This window comes from Daucus carota, chromosome 4 (genome assembly GCF_001625215.2).
Source record: "Daucus carota subsp. sativus chromosome 4, DH1 v3.0, whole genome shotgun sequence".
In the NCBI taxonomy this organism is placed as follows: domain Eukaryota; kingdom Viridiplantae; phylum Streptophyta; class Magnoliopsida; order Apiales; family Apiaceae; genus Daucus; species Daucus carota.
Genome location: NC_030384.2, coordinates 39945335 through 39965540, shown reverse-complemented (window position 1 = coordinate 39965540; position 20206 = coordinate 39945335). Strand labels below are relative to the sequence as shown.

Genomic DNA, 20206 nt, shown 5'->3' with positions numbered 1-20206 from the left:
AAATGTGTATAGTGTGCCACGCATACATCATCTCCGGTTATTGATCCGGTGGCTGAACCGAATTTTATTTAGATTACTGCATACGTTCGTAATCGAATAGCAATTTACTTCAGTTATATTGACTGAATACCGAATTAAAAATATGAAATTTTAAAACAGTGAACCAAAATCACGGCGATTATAGAAAAAGAAAGCAGATAGTACAAGACATCATCCAAGTACTTCACTTTGAAAGACTCCATATATATTTCAAAATATCAACACTTAAACGGACAAACAGAGAAGTCAAGACGGCACAAGGAGAACACTCGATTGACAACAACACTTGAATGAAAAGAAATTAAAGTTTAATCAAATTTCCGTAAGAAATTGAAGAGACTTGTTGATTAGTCTAAGTACTGCGTGTAGCGAACAAAGAAACCAGAAGAAAAACTATGATAGAATAAAAAAAACATCGAAAAATCAAATAAAACAAAAATCATAATTGAACTGAAAACGAGTTGCTTCGGTTTGGTCAACCGAACCGAATTAGTTTATTTTAGTATTCGAATGATTAACTCAACCAAATGATCGATCATTATTTTCAGTATGATACAACTATTAATATTTTCAAAAGGATTAAATTACAAGCCCTGTTTCAAACTTTAACATTTTGTACAAGCGAATTAAAATTTTGACTACCAAGCGGATCATTTCCACCGTAAAGTAGTATAATTCGAGAACACTTATAGTTTCATAGACGAGACATGACAAGGTCATGGTGATCAGTTGCATGTCCATTGTCATTTAATCGGTTCCTGTGGACTTTATTAGCCTGCTTCTTGGCCGTTTGTTTGTCAGAGATCACCAGAGTCTTTGCAATTGCCCTGAGTTCAAATTTTTTCAGCTTCCCTGTTGAAGTCTTTGGAAGATCATTCAAGAACTCTACCTTCTTCGGTACCATATATTTTGGCAGATTTTCCTGGCAATGTTTGATGATATCATCCTCTCGCACATTATTTTTGTCCATATTTTTCACTACGACGAAGGCACAAGGACTTTCCCCCCATCGCGGATGAGGCATTGCCACCACGGCGGCCTCCATTACACTAGGATGCTTGTAAAGCACTGACTCCAGTTCCACGCTGCTTATATTCTCGCCACCTGAGATGATAACATCTTTTGACCTGTCCTTGATTTCCAGGTATCCGTCGGGGTAGATTACCCCGACGTCACCTGTTAAAAACCAGCCTTGATGGAATGCCTGTTTTGTGGCAACCTGATCTTTGAAGTAGCCTTTCATGATACTGCTGCCTCGGAGCACAATTTCTCCCATTGTCTTGCCATCACGCGGCACACTTTTCATTGTAGTCAAATCCTTAACATCAACATCCGCCAGGGTGAGTATACTCACACCCTGGCGAGCCTTGAGTTTGGCCTTCTGTTCCTGTGGCAGGTCGTTCCATTTAGCCTGCCACTCGCATATCAGTGCAGGTCTTGTGGCCTCGGTGAGGCCATAGGCATGCATGACATGGAAACCGAGTTTCTCCATTCTCTCCAGGAGGGGCGCTGGTGGCGGTGCCCCTCCCGTCAGAATGTTCACCTGATGGCTAATACTGCATCGCTCCTCGGGTTTTGCCCCGAGGAGAATAGTGAACACAATGGGGGCGCAGCACATGTGTGTGACCTTGTGCTCAGCAATTGCCGAGTACATTTGTTTCGCAGTGGTGTTGCGGATGCACACATTGGTGCCACCACGTGCAGCCACTCCCCAAGTAAAAGTCCATCCATTACAATGAAACATAGGAAGTGACCACAAATAAACAGCCTCAGTCCCCATTTCCCACCCCTGAATCAAACTCATAGTACTCAAAAACGCCCCTCTATGACTATACACCACTCCTTTGGGAGCCGAGGTGGTGCCAGAGGTGTAATTCAGAGCTATCGCATCCCACTCATCCTGGACCGCCTCAGGCACATACCGAGGATCCCCGTGGCAAACAAGCTGCTCGTACTCAAGCTCGCCTAGCCGAATCCCCGTAGGCTTGTCAATGTCATCAATGACAATCACCAAAGGGAGTGAACAATCAATATCAGAGAGTAACAAACGGAGAGCATCACGAGCAAGAGGCACGTATTCGTAGTCCACAAAGAACATCTTGGCTTCAGAGTGTCGCAGAATAGTCGCTATGTTATTGGCATCAAGCCTGGTGTTAATAGCATTCAGCACCGCCCCAGCCATTGGCACTGCAAAATGCATCTCATACAATGCTGGAGTATTTGGTGCTAAAACCGACACCTGCCATTTTTCAAAACAAATTTAAAAATCTACTTTACTCAAAAAACTACAGATAGTTAAAACATTGCCGATCAATCTTACCACATCGTTCTTTGTAATATTGAGGGATCGAAGCGAGGAGGCCACACGACAACATCGTTGGTAAGTCTGGAGCCAGTTAAACCGAACTCCGCCGTATATAACAGAGGTCCGTTTGGCATAAACCGCAGCGGCTCTCTTCAAGAAAGTGAGAGGAGTTAGCGCTACATAGTTTGCTGCACACTTGTCTAGTTTATCCATTATTAGCGAGAGAGAGAGAGAGAGAGATAATGTGTGTGTTTTAAGTATTTGCTGAAGAAGAGGTTGAAGTTGAAGTTGAAGTGAGCAATGAGAAGAAAGATTCAAGTGTATATATAGGGGAAAGCTTGTGGCAAAAGCAGCGAGGGGAGGAATTATTAGGTACAAGTGAGTGTGAGGTGAATATTTCCCGGAAGTTAACAAGAAAAAACGAGTTTGAATAAAGACCGTGTGACTTGAAAACTAGTACAAAATATGTGGAATTTTATTGCACTCGGATTTTCACATTAGGCCTGTTGAATGCTTCACCAAAGCTCAGTGCTCCGTTGTTTGTTAGAATGTCTGGTTTCTCCAAAATTTGTTTGTTAGAATTTATAACTGATTTATAATTAGAGTGTCCTAGGAAAAATATTATAATTTTCGGAAGACTGGGTAGGTAAACAGTTTTCACTTTAAGTTTGAAAAATAGTCTTCAAAGTTAAATAAATACCCAAAAAAGAATACTCTCGTTTAAATATTTTGTACCAAGCAACCGGAGCCAAACAGAACGTAGAGCTTAAGTAGAAAAATGATATTGATTCAAGTAGAGCTCAAAGAGACTCATATTCTCTTCCTTTCACCTTTAATTTATTTTTATTAATAAAAATTTAAATATATATTAATAAAATATGAAATAGAGAATAAGTATTAAAAAGATGGTCGGATCCGAGAGGCCGTCGGAGATGTTGCAAGACTCGGGTCCTTTTCCAAACCGAAATACAATCGTACGAACAGTTTGCTTGGTGTAAAAATGCAGGTTGTTACTACGTACATGTTAAACTTGCTGGGACGCTCTCTGTTTAAAATCCGTATAAAACATGTCCACAACTTAATATAGTGTTGATAGCGCAACAGAAGCACATGCATTGTCTCAAGCTTTTCATCAAGTTTCATGCCGATTGCGCCTGTAGGCACATTTCTGTTCCATTTCTTCTTCGGTGATTTAAAATCGGATATTTTGTTAGTTAGTTAGATAATAGAATATACGACTGTACATGTGAAAGGCAGATGAAATCGACCCAAATATGTGCGAGGCATTTTCGTTGGTAAGAAAACGTGATTTGGGAAATCATCACCATTCACAGATATAAACCAACCTGACACTTGTCAAACTCTGTCCTTGTAACAAAAGAAAAACAGCGATGTTTGCTAAATTTGCAGTGCTAATGGTCACGGCACTCCCACCACTTGAACTAGAATGAATAGGACTATTCAATTTTGCCGGAAAAAATATCCGAGAGTTAGAAATTAGAATTTTGGGTCGTGCTTAGAATTTGATCGAGAGAATAATTTAATTCGGTAATCAAAATATATATATATATATATAGGATCAAATAAAAACTTTTTTAAGTTACAAACTTACAAACTTTTTTTAATTCTCCCATCGTGTTAATCCTTAGTTATATAAAGTATCTATGTTGAAAATTCTTCAAATAAACAACACAATTTTTAAAAATAACGCATAAATAAATCGCGTTTTCAACACATTTATAACTGGGGTTCAACATCGGGTGTTGAACACTAATTATCCTTGTGTTGAATATATCTAAAAAGATGTTTAAACTATACCTCTGGGGTTTGGGTAGGGTCTAGAAACATAAATATTAGTTATATAACATGTTTACCTTAGTTCTTACATTTAAAAATTGGTTTACGTACTTCTCTACCACTATTTTAATCGATGTTCAACAAAATATGTTAAAAAAATGTTGAACTCAAGTTATATATGTGTTGAACAAAAAAAGTTTGTAAGTTTGTACCAGAACCCTCCCATATATATATATATATATATATATATATATATGAAAATTCGGTAATAAATATATTGAAACAGCGATTTATGCTAGTGTGTAAAAAGTTATTTTTAAACAAAAATTCAATTATTAGGTCTAGTATGTGCCTATTTGAGATGAAAAGTAAATTAGGTCGCTGTTATTCATCAAATATTAATATGTAAAATAATTAATTTAATTCAATAATCAAAACAATTATTGTAATTATCTAGTTAAAACGGTTAATTCGATCCGTTAACATCTAAAACCTGACCACTAATTATCAAACATGTGAATATATTTGAGTTTTTTTATGCAGTTCAACTGATTAATCCGCGAGTTAATTTTATAAGACACTGATGGATATTAATTTTTTTCTGCTTTTTTTGGTGTTTATCTATCTTCTTCCACCACCAATATATGCATCTGAGTTAAGTGCCAAGAAGTTTAACCGAAGGTCGTTAGGTCAAGTGCGTTCCATACTTGACTAAGAGTATTAGTAGGATAATTACAAATAAAATAGTCGTAAAAAATTATTAAATGTAAGATTTCTGACAACATGGTTGAAACTGGTTTATTTTGTCCAAGATTCTCCCTGAATTCACACGTCGAAAACACCCAGAAATCATATAGAATGTATACGGAAACGTGGTGGAACTTCTTAAACATTTGACGAAACAAACTAATGTACACTTCTAGCTCTGTTTGTTAAGACCAGAAGATCGAATATACTCTGAAATTTAAACTAGACTTCCATATCACATTTCGCGAGTTGTTTTCAAGCTTATGTAATTGAACAAAATGTGCATGCATTCAAAACAACTTAATTTATAATTGTTGTTGATTATTAGCATAATTGTTGTTATTAGGTGCCGCAAGAGGCTGACGAACTTGACTTAGCCATGAGGGATTATTTATAACGCATGGATATGTAATTTTATTACATATATTTGTCGATATATTTGGGGAATCACTGTCATCCAATGACACGAGTAAACATATATTATGATTAGTAAAAAAATAAAATTACGGTTCAAAGCATCCACTCTTGTTTGATTGCGAGAAGCAACATACAACAAAATCTAGAATCATATCAACATGTACTAGGAAAATCGTATGATCAAAACTTGTCTGCATAAAAGATTTCCAATATTTTTTCCATAGGAGTTTATAAGCTCGTGTCGTATATACAGCATATTTAAGTGAAATCAACGTATGGAAGCTCTAATTTTAATTGAGAATCCTTTGAGGTCGTTTGGTTGAGTTTAAAATAAGTAGTTTTTGCTAAATAAATAAGTGAAATAGAAGTTAAAAGCAATTTAAAACTTATAAGTGATAAAACTTCTTAATTACGTATGTCCTGCATCATCGGCGCCCTCACGTCACCTCAAGCACCAAAATAATGTCGTTTGACCTTGTTTTATATGTATAGTAAATCTGTAAATTTGTGGGGAAATAGAAACAGGAAAATGCTAAATATAAAAAATCGATAATAATTATTTTCACATAAATAATAATAAAATTCTTATATTCGTATAAATCATTCGATTAAAATCGATGATAATTCTACATTCGTCAAAAAAATCCACCACTTCATTTAAAAACAAATTTGAGATCCTAAGAGCAAGTCCAATGCTAGATGCTATATATCTATTGCTATTGCTATAATATAGCACCAAAAAGTGTATTTTGGTGCTAAAATAAAACTTGCACTCCAATGCTAAGTTCTATAACTAGTTTCAAATTTAACCAACTCATCAACTTTTACCTAACTTCTATATAGAACCAACTCATTAACTTTTACATAACTCATTAACTCATTAACTAGTTTCCAATTTATAGTTATTGATGATGTGGCAACATGGATGGATCCATCCTTGGTTTCAAATATAGAACCAAGGATGCATCTAAGCATGAATGCATCCAAATATAGCATCCCTTTGGAGTTGAGTTTTTTTACTTTTGATGCTATAATATAGCAATAGAACCAAGTATAGCATTGCATTGGAGTTGCTCTAACCTGCTCATAAAAATAAGCTACAAAAATATCACGGCCCTTACTGGCAGGCGGGAGTGCGGGACCATGTCACGTGGCCGTTCTCATATCATATATGGGGTCCGGTAGTCGTGAATCGTGATCTCGTAAATCTGATTGATTATCGATTCTGATGTGAACAAAAGATTTTATGCGGCATATTTCTCGTTTTTTATCCAAACTTATCTACCAATTTCGTATAGTTAGAGCAACCAGCCAACCACAGTCATGAAAAAACCTTTAATTAAAACGTGAACTAGCATATTTAAAAATAAAAAGTATAGTTATGTCAAAAAAATAATAATATAATCAATGTCTTAATATTAAAATTATGACACTATCTTCGCTTCTTATTTATAATTTTAGTCAACTTTTTATGAATATATTTGTTGAACCTCTGCATACATTATTTATTATCTGATATATTTTATTTATATCTAAATATTAATAATATACTATTTTTAATAAAGCTTTTTATCCATACGATTAAAAAAAGATATAGCGTATATGTAGAATTGTATGTTTAATTTTTGATGTTCTTTATAATTACTGTTACGTCATTTATGTATGTATAATCAGATTTGTTTAAATTTTTAATGAATGGTTATATACAGGGTCTTGGATCTGTTGATATATATAAGGGAATTTTGTATAGTATTAGTATGAAATGCACACTGTTTTTATTTGTATTTGTAATAAATTTTAAAAAAACAAGATTGTACCAACCCTCGTAGATATATAGTAACATTCTACAAACTGTAACCACTCAGTAACGTTGGCCCCTACCGGAGAGAACAGAAAACTAAAATAATTATTATTACTTTGGCTCCAAAAATACTTTATCGTGTTGGTAGGAGTTGGGCTGATTATGTTTGTCTCTCCATTTTAAAGGTGATCAAGAAGTGGAGGGAGCCCTGTTCCAGCTTCTGTTGCGTTTTATCGCATCCGAGAGCAAGTAAAATGCTCATGTACATTTAAGCGAAAGAAAATGCCAAGCACGAGACTAATGTTACCTCTTGGCTAAGTTCACGTTATGAGTACTTGCCTAAAACTTGACATTTGTGCATGTAAAGCATGAGGAAGACCATCTTATAAACTTCACTCACATGCACACTCATATTGATTTCTTCAGACATGAACCTCCCTTCAAAAGTCTTTGTAAACGTCAAAATCTACCTCAAGATGCCTCGCCGAAGGCGAATTCTTGCGACATTGCCCTCTCTAGCTATTATTATCATCACAACTTTTTTTCTTTTCAACATCTATGTGAAATCGCAGTCAAAATTCACTTCTCAGACTGCTGCAACTCCCCATGATTCACATCAACCAAAAATCCAGTTCAGCCTCCTAATCGGGATACTAACCCGGGCTGATGCTTATGATCGTCGCCATTTTCTCCGCCTCATTTATGGAATACAATCCTCTGCTATAGCCAAAATTGATGTGAAGTTTGTATTTTGCAACCTCACCAAGCCTGAGCAAAAATTACTGATCTCTCTCGAAATTCTACGTTACAATGACATTATAATTCTCAACTGCTCAGAAAACATGAACAGTGGAAAGACCTACACATACTTCTCCTCTCTGCCAGGGATCCTTCCTCACCGCTATGACTATGTGATGAAGGCTGATGACGATGTGTACTTGAGGCTCGAGCCACTAGCATTGTCACTTTCGGTTAAGCCCAGGTCAGATTTGTATTACGGATTTGTAATTCCCTGTCCTAGCATGAACCCCTTTGTCCATTACATGTCAGGAATGGGATTTGTGCTGTCGTGGGACCTTGTGGAATGGATTAGGGAATCTGAAATCGCGGCAAAAGATATTAGTGGACCGGAGGATAGGCTAGTAGGAAAATGGTTGGACATGGGGAACAAGGCGAGGAACAGATATTCTAATAAGCCAGCAATGTATGATTATCCAGGAACCAATGGAAGATGTTCGCATGAGCTCATTCCAGATACTATTGCGGTTCATAGGCTCAAGAGGTGGGATCAGTGGCAGAATGTGCTTAACTATTTCAACGTCACCAGGCAACTTAAGCAATCCAAACTCTACACTATATGATCACACCAATGACAAGATCCGGAATAGCTTAAGGTTTTTCTCGTCAGTGGCTTAGAAAAATATCTTGTATTCTGAGCACTGCTGGTAAGAGAAGTTTACAAGGCTAGGCTGTTGATAAAACAAAATTCATCAAACATCTTAGATCGCTGTGGTTCTACCCTGATTCAGCTAGACAATCTCCTATATTCGAAAAGAATGCAAAATTCTTTGGTTCACATGAAGAATAATTTACTTATAGTATCAGTATAAATAAAGCCAACATACATGGAAACATATATAGGTATACTCATGAAGCTGATAACATATGTGGATGACATTCTTTCATTTTTCTTTTGAACCTGAGAAATAGTCGGCTTATTTAAACCAAGAAAACAGAGTGAAAGAAGAGAAAATTAAAGATAAATTTTAGAAACATTTTGTCATATGATTACAAGCTTTTAAGGTAATAAAAATCTGGATGAATTCCCATTGATTTTAAGCTTTTAAGGTAATAAACATTTTAAGCTTTTAAGTTGTAAATAGTTCTTAGTTGATAGTAGCTAGTTACTTGATCCTGTGTATATCAGTTTGATAGCTCTAGTTGTTGCAATACATGAACTTACGCTCTTAATATGAAAGGCCAATGAACTTCAAAATTGTGTATCAGCGAATGAAAATAAGATGAAACCTTTTATTCCATTTGAAATACACTGAAACATATACAGGGTGTAAAAGATATGAGAAGCGAATGACTTATGTTCCAATATACAACTCATAATTTTTACACACCAAAGAATTTATTATTGTCGAGGGCGTCTGCTTGGCATTCCAGCAGACAAGTTAAAATGTTGTAAATTTTGAAATTAAATCAACAGCACACGTACATTGGGACGTCGTGTTAGAATAGCCAAACTGTAAACTTTTATGCTCCAAACAATCTGGAAAATCTGGATTGCGTGCGCTTTGGTTGCACTTTTACAATTTCTTTTGGGATGGCTAGTTGCGGTGCTGGTGCAGAAACTGATAGAGGCACAGTCTTTACCTGCAACAATATCAATACAAAGAAACTTAAAGAACTTTTTTCACATTCTAACCATTCACGACAAAGTAAAAGGGTAATGGTACATGTGAAGATTTGATGTAGCAGCATACCAAGTTTCTGAATTGGAGATTATATAACATTTGAATGTATCTTTGTTTTGCTAGCTTCTGGTCCTTGTACAATTGCCTCCAAAACCCATAGATTGTCCCCATATTCAACATTTTATTCGCGTAAATCTTCCACGTATAGCTGCCACAAGTAAAGGTTGGACTTAGACACACAATTTCTATGACTTCATATGGAATACTTCAAAAGCTATAGCAAATGTGATATTCGCATACCATTCATATATCCGGCTTAATGCTGCAGACGAAATTCTGTTCCAAAATTCAGCGTCCTCCTTGCACTTCTGGAAAAAATCAGCAATCTTGTTACTTGATTCATCCCCGTTGTTAGGATCAATATGGTAGCCTGAAACACCATCAACGATGATCTCAGCAGGACCTCCTTGATTCGTTGCAAAGGTTGGTAATCCACAGTTCATTGCCTCGATAACAGTAAGGCCGAATGCTTCATAAAGAGCAGGCTGCACAAAAGCTCCCTTTGTATCAGCAATGCAGCGATAGAGCTCACTGTTTCGATTCTTGTCTGTCTGTGCAGCGATCCATCTCAGCTGGCCCTTAAGCTGATACATTTCTATTATTGTGTGCATTTTTTTAATCTCAGCTATTTCTTCTCTATCTTTTGATTTTGAAGGGTCAAAAAAGCCTGCGACAATGACTAGATTAACCAAATTTCTCAGCCTTTTGTTCTTCCCGTACCATTCAGTTAATCCGCTTATGTTCTTCACAGTGTCCAGCCTCGCCATTGAGAATATTATAGGTTTCTTTTTATCTTCAAGGTATCCACTGTTTTTTTAAATATCAGTGATCAGACAAAAAGGATAGTAATTTAACAAGGAAAACATAAAAAATATGAATTTTAGGTATTGTTGAGTACTCCTGGTTAACACTTACATGTGCTGATCATTTTCAATTTTGCTGAAAAGTAGTTCATCGATGGCTGGACGAAATGATGTGAAGCGCTTCAGTTTTTCTGTTGCTGGAAAATAAACTGTTTGATCTGCCCCTGGAGAAGCAATGTTGAACTTTGGATCAAAAATGTTGATGCCTGAAACTACTCTAGAGATCCCTGGAAGCGTAAATGCTGTGTGGCTTTCGTATTGCCCAGGCCTATCTTTGCTGCATAAGGAAAACATTTTTACTTTTCTTTTTTATACTAAGCAATTTCTATTAATTTTATAGAATATAAGCGATGTTAAAACCTTCCAGCAATTTCCTGGTATGTACTAGTGATGATGAAATCCGCAGAATTCATTGCAATTGTATCAGCTGTGAATTGACATGAGAAGTGATACTTGGAGTCTAGTTCCTTCCATTTCAAGTCTGAATCTTCATACTTAGTCTTCTCTAAAGCATGTGCGATAGTTCCCTATTTCCATGTAAAAGACATAAAAGTTAGACATGAAAACAGTAAAGCATGGCTTTAAATTTATTAATCTGATGAAGTTACCAGGGTAACCCCAAGTTTGTTGGCCATCAGAGAAGCCACTAAATTTCCATCTGTATAGTTCCCAATTATGAGATCCGGTTTCCCCTCCATTATTTCAAGAATTTTCTTGGTGGCATCCTGGTGATTAAACAACAGCAAGGTAAAAACTTAATACTAGAAAACACTGACAAGGGAAATGTTGTATATGGGTAATAATGAAGCCCCAGATTAAGAGGGTATTAATGAAGCACATGCCTGGGTAAAAGTTTCAAGGTAAGGATAGATATCAAAACGTGAAATCCATTGCGGAACAATTCCACTTTCAGTCCTAAATGGAACTCGGAGAATGTGGGAATGCTTTGTTTTTAGCACAGGTTCTAGTTCTTGATTGCACGTATTCCCCTTTGCATCAGGGATAAGTCGAGTCACCTATATGAATGAAAAAATACGAGTTGCATGAAACTTCAAGCTAAATTATCTTCCTTTTTGACACACACATATATAAGGTCTCTTACCACAAGAATATGAGGCTTAGCATTAAGACCTTGCTGCTTAATTCTGAGCAGCAATTCCTCTTCCAAAGCGAGCACTTGATCCAGAACATAAACCACCTATTGAGTGCACAAATACAGATTAGAGTTCAAAGAAAAGGCAGGTTCACTTCATTATATTATAAAGATGCAGAATGCTTTATACCTGACCCCCAGTGTCTGGCAATCCTAGGACATCTGCTTGTCCAAAGTACCCATGGACAGAAAACAGAACAACATTGAAAGTCGTAGGAACCCTGCTAAAGAATCTTTCCATGTTTACTGAATCTGGTGCTTGGAGCACCTCTGAAAGATATCTCATCGTCTCCATAACTCTTCCAGCATTATCTCCCCATCCCTTTTCAAAACCCCATTCTTTAAACCTGTGATGATGTGTTATCACCGTTACTTCTCTTCTTTATTCACCAAATACAAATGCAAGAAAAGCAAGAGGCCGTCACCTGTTTTCAAAGCTCGTATATGGTGTTTCTCTAGGTAGCAAAGACAAGGCTGCTTCAGCTACTATTAGTGCCCCTTGAAGTTTAAGAGCTGTGTTGAGTGTCTCATTGATCATAAGTTTCTGTAAGAAAAAAATTCAGCCATTACAATCAGGTCCACCTCTCTGTTCTATACTATATCAATTTGATGAATCAATTGGTATTATTACTTCTCCCTGGTAATTCAGTGATAGCAGGTAATCTACAAGTGGTTGTGCTTTTTCTAGTGGACCATTCAGCTTGGAGGTGAGGAACTTCGTAATGAAATTTAATCCATTTCCAATTGATGAGGATAGAGTTAAACGAGGTGCATCGAAGTCCATTGCTCCAAAATCTAGTTCCAATGCATTTGCATCATTAGCCCTGCAATTGGAACAATGATTGACTATTATGATTTGTTGGCAACTTTACAATGGTAGCTTTTCACAATACATTTAGCCTTGTAATTTGGCAAAGAAAAGTTTTAGAACTCATATTCCAATCGGAACACATACCAATTTTCATCAACAATCATTTCTTTGAACTTCAAGTAATCTGTAGCTGTGATGCCTTCGACGGATAGATCAATGGAGCTAACTTTAACAAACTCCCAGAACCCTGGATTAGGTCTAATCGCAAATGCAACATGTGGTGGAATAACAACAGCCTCCTGTATATATTTCTCATATAATTATCAGAAAACAACTACCACATATGCAATGGAAAAGAATTAAATACAAACTAAGAATTAACAATAAATTTGACCTGAGTAGTGCACAGAATGTAGCCAAGCAAGCCCTCCAGAACTTGAGTTCTTTCAAACTTGTCATCTATGACAGTCTCCATCTCAGCCATCAAATGATGAAGTTTCATCAACCGCTTTCCTTGTTCAATGTACTTGGTGAAGCACCTCTTCATATGATACCGGCTCTGCCTCAAAGCCTCTGGCATCGTATCAATCACTGACTCGGACCGCTTTAGGATAGGTGAAGAAGACATCTTAAGTATTTAATAATTAGTAACTATTGAATGATGGAGACAAGTTGAGGAAGATAATGGCATTTATAGGAATGCTGGATGGGTAAGTTAATGGGGAAGAAGATGGATGCTTGCCTAAAGGTATCTTTTTTTGAGGGGATCATGGAGGGGTGGAAGTGTAAGAAGAAGAGAAAGAACATCTTTTGTTAATGGGGAGGAAATAGCTAAAGAAAAGAATTTTACATACCAATGAAGAAACAAGATTCTTAAAGAATTGCTTAAAAATATGATTTATTCTCCCTCATTCTTCCACATGGACATGAAGTGAATGGGAGATATATCGGGCAATAGTTATTTTATGATTCTTTTCTTTGCTTTTCAAGTTCCATCTTTGGTTATGTCTTTCATGCTAAAGAGGATCTCTCTGTCTGTACAAGCTTCTTCACCTGCCAAACACTAAATCAGATGTGGAGCAAACGCTTAGCTTCAGAATCATACATCCATACAAAGTAATTTCATTACCAACAAATTGATAACTTTTTCGCCATATGTTGCAATGAAAAAGTGAAAAACAACCTAAAAAAGAAGCTAATAAAGGATAAAAGGGTTTAAATTCAAAACAAAATGAAATTTTAATGGAATATAATCTGGACAGTTTTTTGAATGTTTTATGCATCAGGATTTAGATTTTGTGGTAAACCGAAAAATGTGAAGAGTTTAAACTCATACCTTTGGTTGAAGAGAGGGTGATGGAACTCATTAACCTCCTCGGTGATGATCCTTAACTCTGACAACATCAGAAATTATTGCAAGTTCTTTATCAGGTGTAATATTATATTTCATGTGTTTTTGGGTGAACAAAACTTATAACCAGACATAATATGTATCAGAATCCTAGTTCTATGTAGATCTGAAGGTTTTTCCCTTCTTTGCAAGATTTTTTGTTGTTAATGCTCTAAGTCAAGGTTCTAATGCATAGTATCTGAAGTTCAGTATGTGCTTTTATATATCTTCAAATCCTGAGTTGCTTATGAACTCTGATTTTGTTTTCCTTATCAGCCCTTAAAGATATGATAGAAGGTATTATGATGAACCTAATAAGAAGTCAAGGTACAAAAACTTTGATGAACTATATCTTTATCGATAGCACTGTGGGATGATGAGTTTTCCGATCAATCATCAATGCCATTGCACCTGATTCAAAGGCAATATTGGATGTTGGAGAAGAACATATATCTGGCTGTTTAATCCATCCTGCTTAACTTTTTACATATTTTCATTTTGTTCTCTAAAGGCTACAGCAAACAGTAGAGGGTAGGCTGGGTAGCTCATAACCGAATGGAAGTTTATCAATCTCATCCACAGAACGTATCACTACTATTCTGATTCAGTATCACAAATTTTAAATTGTTTCCTTAGGTTTTAATAATAATAATAATAATAATTATTATTATTATTATTATTATTATTATTATTTTAAAATCCTTGCAGTGTATTACTCTTTAGCTTTTCTGTTTTCATAATCAAATGAAGGTTGGAGTTCTTTATTGATAGACTAGTTTTCTGTTAATGAATATAATCTCCTTTCAATTTTCCTTATGGCGAGCTCAAATATATCGGACTATCGGTTTTTTCTTGCCAGCCAAATAGAGAAGAGATGTAATATATATTTCATAAACCCGTCTGATTCACTTACAACCCCTTGAATAGTAAAACTTGGAAGCGAAAAAGAAAACACAGTACAAGATTAGACTCCAAATAAGGGAAGACTATATGTGCCTTTCCTATCACCACACTATAGAGTTAGTACAACATTTATAATAACACATGATAGAGGAGGAAATACTTGTCTCACATAAAATGTGCTGCACCCAAGAAATAGCTAGCTAAAGCAAGAGTAACACAAGGCCACACCTTGTTCAATACCAGACTGCCCCATTCTTTCTTCACATTTCCACATTTCTTTTCCTTATACTCCCAGTTAAAAATTTCAAAATTTTCCAGATTCCTGAGCTGTTCTGTCTTCATTTGATCAGGCAAATCGTCGACATCCCTCAACTCAATGAGATAATCAATATTATCCTCCAGATATAGAAATGTGATCATGAGTGATACTATACCGACAAATGGGTGGGGAGTTTTAGTCCATGGCTTCAAGGATTTGGTTGTTCCGACCATGGTTATAGTGGTGATCAGTGCCTTGAACTTGTCCAGTAGACTTATATTCCAAGGCCTTGCTGCTGCATCGACTGCTGATATTGGAAAGCTATGGACAATCATTGGATTTATATGAACCTTAACTGTCTGTGAAGGAACTATTTTGTGGAAGTATGTGTCTGGAACTTGACGAGTAGACACAAAGAGACCATGGGTGACTTCGATTTTCTCATATACATCAAAGGTTGGAGAAGTTGAGAAATCATCCAATTCTGCATCATTTAAGAAGCCATGATCATTTGGATCATCGTTCACAAATTCAAGCGAGAAATGATCAGTTTCTTCAGTATCATTAACTTCTTGGAAGTCATGTTGATGACTGCTTTCACCTGCAATAAGGAATTTCTCTAGCAAATAAGAAGATTATTATAATCTATGTGATTTAGAATTGAATAGAACCGTTGGAGTTTTACTTACCTTGCAAATTATGATTGTTCTGAAAACTTGATATGTTTTCTATTGGAACACAATTGTATTCTTCATGGAAACTCTGAAATGCCATAGATGAACACTTAGAATCATTATTCTTAACTATTTCTCTATTAATACTACCTTCTCAAAAAAAATACCAAGCCGGAAAACATGCAAAGAAACTATATCTTGCATAAAAGCTAATAAAAGTACTGATGCTACGTATAGATAATAGTAGATGATTCAGTGATTAAGTGTACATTGTCAATGTAGTTTACCTTGACAAGATCTTTATTTGACATTCCTACCCATCTTAAGTTCTCAACCATTCTCTCAGTTCCGAGGTCTTCATTATGTCCGGTTACCATGGACCTGCTATTATTCTGGCCTTGAATTTTATTTTCTTGAGGTAGAAATGAAAAATCATCTTCAGCAGCAGAAGCATTTCCATTGATCCAAGAATTCTGATTCATCAGTTCCTGAGAAACTTGTGCAACCGAAAGAATTTCTTGTAAAATATCCTGGTGTTGATTACTTGTATCGCCATACATGGACCTTGCCTCCTGCATCTTCATATCAACATAGTCAGCCTGTGGAAAGTCTTGCACTTGCAATGGAGGCAACGAGAGACGGTGTTGCAATCTTGCACATTCTAATGCTATATCGACCTATAGTATCACCAAGGATCGTAATCAACAGCTAAGTTTCAAAAAACATATGTATGCAAATGCATGTTTAGTCAAATTCACCAAGTTATTGTGTACCTTGGAAGGTGGATACGAAAGGGCAGCAGCATCTTGGAAACTAGAGGGATTTGAAAAGCTAAAAGCCTCTTCGGACAAGTATTGCATCCATTTAGCATCATGATGAGTATTTGTGCCACTATTGTTATAGGTGGAGGCAGAGGCCATGGAATTGTTAGGAGGATATGCTGATGACAATGACATTGGATGATCAGAGCTCTCCACATTATCTTCACATCTTCCATCAGAATATATTTCAATATTACTAGATGAATGATCACTAGCTGCGATCCCATAGTGATTTACAACCTTTATTGCATTCAAACTCTTTTTGAAGATGCGACACAAGGCATATGCATCCTGCAACTGATTATCCATTTTGTATAATATTATTATTCGTGAAAATATATTTACTTAATTTACATGGTACTGCAATTGTTAAGAAAAAAGAGCGATGAAAATGAAGGCACCTGCAAGCCAGAGGCAGTCTCACATTCCCTCTCATCCAGCCTATACTCATGCATAACCCAGTCAGTTCTAGCACCATGAGGAGCTCTCCCTCTGTAATAAACAAGGGTTTTCTTCATTCCCACTGCGCGCATTTGGGAGTTCACTTTTCTATCCTTCCCCGTTGCTTTCCAGTATCCGGCTCTAGTTGCTCGATTAGTCCTTGATCCATTTGGGTATTTCCGATCTCTGGGACTAAAGAAATACCACTCTAGATCTTTGCTTGGCAATAGTGATTTCCCTGCAATTTTGCATGCATATTTCATCAACCTTTTTATCCACATTGTACACACATATACGGTAAGAAATTCTGTTCTGTGATTAAACTCATGTAATTACAGTAATCCAATAATTGACATACAATGTATACATCATATATGCTCAAAGGGAAAGGCCTAAAAGACTTGCTTATTGTAAATGTTTGGCATCATATTCAAATATAAAGCAATAAAGAACAAGGATTAAAGAAACAAAAGGAGGAGGATTCATATTTGTAGGAGACAGTGCAATCATTTCTTTCTTTTTAATCCTTCATCTAAGTACACATTTTTGTCATCTATATGTTAGGATCTAAAAAGAGGTAGGGACCATGACCAATGTATATATACAGAACCCTTAAATGACTTCCTTTTTCCTTCACAATATAATACGATTATCTAGTGATTGAATTAAGCTTCTTCTCTTTACGATATTTTGACTGATAAAGCATGATCATCACTTTTTCCATGGTAATAAAAATGATGATTAATGATTAGTGATAAACTGAAGCTTCTTCTCAGCTTTATCATATTTTGACCAATAAAGCATGATCCATCATTCATTCATATTATTTATTAATCATGTGTGTACATATAATATAAAGCAATTGTACAAACCCAACAGGTGTTTTACAGGGAGGGGGGGGGGGGGGGGAGAGAGAGGGGGGGAGGGAGGGAGAGAGAGAGGGAGAGAGAGAGCGAGGGAGAGAGCGAGGGAGAGAGGGAGGGAGAGAGAGGGAGGGAGAGAGAGCTCTCCTAATTAAGCTAGAGCTTAGGATTGAAAGATGAAGCTAGCATGCATCATGAACAATAGAAAAACAATGAATCCGCGCCAATATTTTGGTTAAAGAGAGTCTCACATTTATCATGTACCACGCACACCTTTGAGGTACCCACGAAATGTATAGAAAACAAGAGTAAACAAAAATGGAGCCTGCTTTAGCCTACCATGGTCCATACACATCTCTTCTTTCTTTTGTTGTCAATCTACTCTTTATCTTTCTCTGCTTGTTTTGAAAACAATACAGAAGTTTATATTTTTGTTTGCTCAAAATGCTCTTCGAAATTAATTAATTAGCAAAGATATAGGATGCCTGGGACTTGGGAGATCTTATTGATCCAGCTCTTTGATACGTATATTAATTTACTTGATTGTTATATTTATATTTATCTTATAATTAACAATGAAATTTATTTTACATCATTATCCAGTTATGAAGACTATCTTTCTATTAGAAATTTTGAAATCTTTTTATTAGAAACTTTATAAAGAAGATATATTTTATAACTAAAAAATTATAAAATATAATATTTTATAAACATGTCCTCCGATATGCCAGTTTAAGCATATCTATACAGTACATTATTTTTTTTAAGTGATCCCTTTCTTCATTCCATCACCCTCTTCGTCTTCTTCTATAATTTTTCCTTCGTCTTGGATGCGGTCCTCTTTCGAACTGTATATATTTGTTTCGAACACAACAACAATATTGTATCAAGAGTTTATTTTCGAGATCTCTCTATAGCAAAATACTGTATTTATCTTGACAAGATCTTAATTGGGCGACTGATAATTAGTTTCCATAGCTGTTTTCCTATCGTGTAACTAGCTATATATAGAATCTTACAAGATAAACTCCCGAAAATAAGATTTTACAATATGAACTTAAACTTACGTACGTACCAGCAGCTAGCTAGCTGGTATATTATATACATAATTAAATTGGTGTGTGTGTGTGTATATGATGAGAAATATATACCTGGCAAGTCCCATGGTTCGCACTTGTAGAGATCAACTTCAGGGATGACTTCAAGCTCTATCTTACGTCCATTGATTTTTCTCTTGAGGTAGTAGGCTACTAATTCCTCATCTGTTGGATGGAACCGAAACCCCGGGGGCAACGATACAGGGGCCATCTCGATCTCGTTTCTTTAATCTGATCTTCTTCTTCTACTTGATTTGATGATAACTATATTTATATTTCAAACAAACGTGATTATTGCTAGCTGGCCTTGGCGCCCAAAACTACAATAGGCATGCAAGACCAGCTATTTACTGTATGTTACACCAGACTGCTGCGCCTGCATGACAAAAATAAACAACTTGTCATGATTGCTCTACTTATCTGCAGTATATATATACAAAGTTCAAAATGATTCTCATGAGGCAAAAATGCTATATGCATGCACATGTATATATATGAGAGAGAGAAAGAGGGAGAGAGACCTGATAGAGAGAGATGATGAAGAACTAAAAGAGGAGTCAAGAGAGACTCCAGGCTGAGAGAGATAAGGAGATGGAGGGCCCTGCAGAATGAGGTTTTTGACAAGAAGATGACAAAAAGAGATCTATGTTAAAAGCATTTTGGGAGGCCTAGCTGCCGCCCCCACCTTACCCTCTTTCTCACTTTATCTTTATGTTTTAATACTCTATTTTTATAATTTTAACACATTATAAGACTGTTATGCTATCTTAATCTTGAATTCATCACTCATCAAACTCCCTCACTTAAAAAAGTAATTATGCATGTGAATGCATGCATAGTCTTAATACAAAAAGCAGCTTCTGTTGAATGATCCCATGCTTCCATCTCGTCCTTTCTTCGAATCTGACTCCCAATATCTATGTGTGCGTTTCAGTCGCCAAAAAATAAACCTCAGCGAGAAGCTGAATTTTGGCGGCAAGCCTACTAACCGCTTTACGCTGCTCAATGTTCCTCTCACATGCTAACTCTCCCTCTTCCACCGACAGTTGGATCAGTCAGGTCTCATGTTCAATGAAATAAAACTGATTTTTACTATGAACCTTATCTTCTTCTTTTATTTGACAAGACTATGAACATTATATTAACAGGTTGCTTACTGAAAGAAAGGATTCAACCATTGTCTTCTTTTGTTTCTTTTCGGTACAAATTTAGATCATTATTTGGATAATTATTAGTATATGACAATTTGAGATAGTTTACATCAAATTTGGATGATTGATTAATGTTTGGATCAGGTTTGTAAATAAGGTGTGTCAACCAGCAGTCCACAAAGATTAAACGG

The 20206-nt window shown here is 36.1% G+C and overlaps 4 protein-coding genes across 5 annotated transcripts; 1 reads left to right on the top strand and 3 right to left on the bottom strand.

Moving 5' to 3' along the window:
- Window positions 1–462: 462 nt before the first annotated feature.
- On the bottom strand, window positions 463–2738 carry LOC108216374 (trans-cinnamate:CoA ligase, peroxisomal). The gene is made up of 2 exons (XM_017389130.2): window positions 2360–2738; window positions 463–2278 (listed from the first exon to the last, which is right to left on the bottom strand). Exons 1-2 carry the CDS (start codon window positions 2555–2557, stop codon window positions 734–736), a joined length of 1743 nt encoding a protein of 580 aa, XP_017244619.1. The 5' UTR covers window positions 2558–2738; the 3' UTR covers window positions 463–733.
- A 4844-nt stretch (window positions 2739–7582) lies between these two features.
- LOC108217374 (hydroxyproline O-galactosyltransferase GALT3) lies at window positions 7583–8467 on the top strand. Its single transcript, XM_017390209.1, has one exon. It carries the CDS (start codon window positions 7583–7585, stop codon window positions 8465–8467), a length of 885 nt encoding a protein of 294 aa, XP_017245698.1.
- A 650-nt stretch (window positions 8468–9117) lies between these two features.
- LOC108216259 (sucrose synthase 6) lies at window positions 9118–13168 on the bottom strand. The gene is made up of 13 exons (XM_017388968.2): window positions 12811–13168; window positions 12561–12715; window positions 12237–12429; window positions 12031–12149; window positions 11736–11952; window positions 11555–11650; window positions 11295–11468; window positions 11061–11177; window positions 10813–10979; window positions 10505–10729; window positions 9830–10396; window positions 9599–9737; window positions 9118–9488 (listed from the first exon to the last, which is right to left on the bottom strand). Exons 1-13 carry the CDS (start codon window positions 13042–13044, stop codon window positions 9369–9371), a joined length of 2523 nt encoding a protein of 840 aa, XP_017244457.1. The 5' UTR covers window positions 13045–13168; the 3' UTR covers window positions 9118–9368.
- Window positions 13169–14670: 1502 nt separating this feature from the next.
- On the bottom strand, window positions 14671–19494 carry LOC108216536 (NAC domain-containing protein 54). Of its 2 annotated transcripts, none has more exons than XM_017389324.2 (7): window positions 19386–19494; window positions 18919–19240; window positions 16865–17142; window positions 16416–16760; window positions 15930–16319; window positions 15658–15730; window positions 14671–15569 (listed from the first exon to the last, which is right to left on the bottom strand). In XM_017389324.2, the coding sequence occupies exons 2-7, from the start codon at window positions 19073–19075 to the stop codon at window positions 14875–14877; spliced, it is 1938 nt and encodes a 645-aa protein (XP_017244813.1). In that variant the 5' UTR covers window positions 19076–19240; window positions 19386–19494; the 3' UTR covers window positions 14671–14874. The 2 variants fall into 2 exon arrangements, with proteins under 2 accessions (XP_017244813.1, XP_063947090.1); XM_064091020.1 differs by having other exon boundaries at window positions 16416–16754.
- Window positions 19495–20206: the final 712 nt, after the last annotated feature.

Bases quoted from the DNA above. Each gene is read 5' to 3' on its own strand.
- LOC108216374 (XM_017389130.2), bottom strand. From the start codon at position 2,557: ATGGATAAACTAGACAAGTGTGCAGCAAACTATGTAGCGCTAACTCCT. The intron at 2,279-2,359 runs GTAAGATTGATC...GAAAAATGGCAG, and splicing joins ATATTACAAAGAACGATGTG to GTGTCGGTTTTAGCACCAAA.
- LOC108217374 (XM_017390209.1), top strand. From the start codon at position 7,583: ATGCCTCGCCGAAGGCGAATTCTTGCGACATTGCCCTCTCTAGCTATT.
- LOC108216259 (XM_017388968.2), bottom strand. From the start codon at position 13,044: ATGTCTTCTTCACCTATCCTAAAGCGGTCCGAGTCAGTGATTGATACG. The intron at 11,651-11,735 runs GTATAAAGCATT...TGCACTCAATAG, and splicing joins TGCCAGACACTGGGGGTCAG to GTGGTTTATGTTCTGGATCA. The intron at 10,730-10,812 runs GTTTTAACATCG...TTCCTTATGCAG, and splicing joins TACCAGGAAATTGCTGGAAG to CAAAGATAGGCCTGGGCAAT.
- LOC108216536 (XM_017389324.2), bottom strand. From the start codon at position 19,075: ATGGCCCCTGTATCGTTGCCCCCGGGGTTTCGGTTCCATCCAACAGAT. The intron at 17,143-18,918 runs GTATATATTTCT...GCAAAATTGCAG, and splicing joins CGAACCATGGGACTTGCCAG to GGAAATCACTATTGCCAAGC. The intron at 16,761-16,864 runs GTGCCTTCATTT...ATGGATAATCAG, and splicing joins AGACTGCCTCTGGCTTGCAG to TTGCAGGATGCATATGCCTT.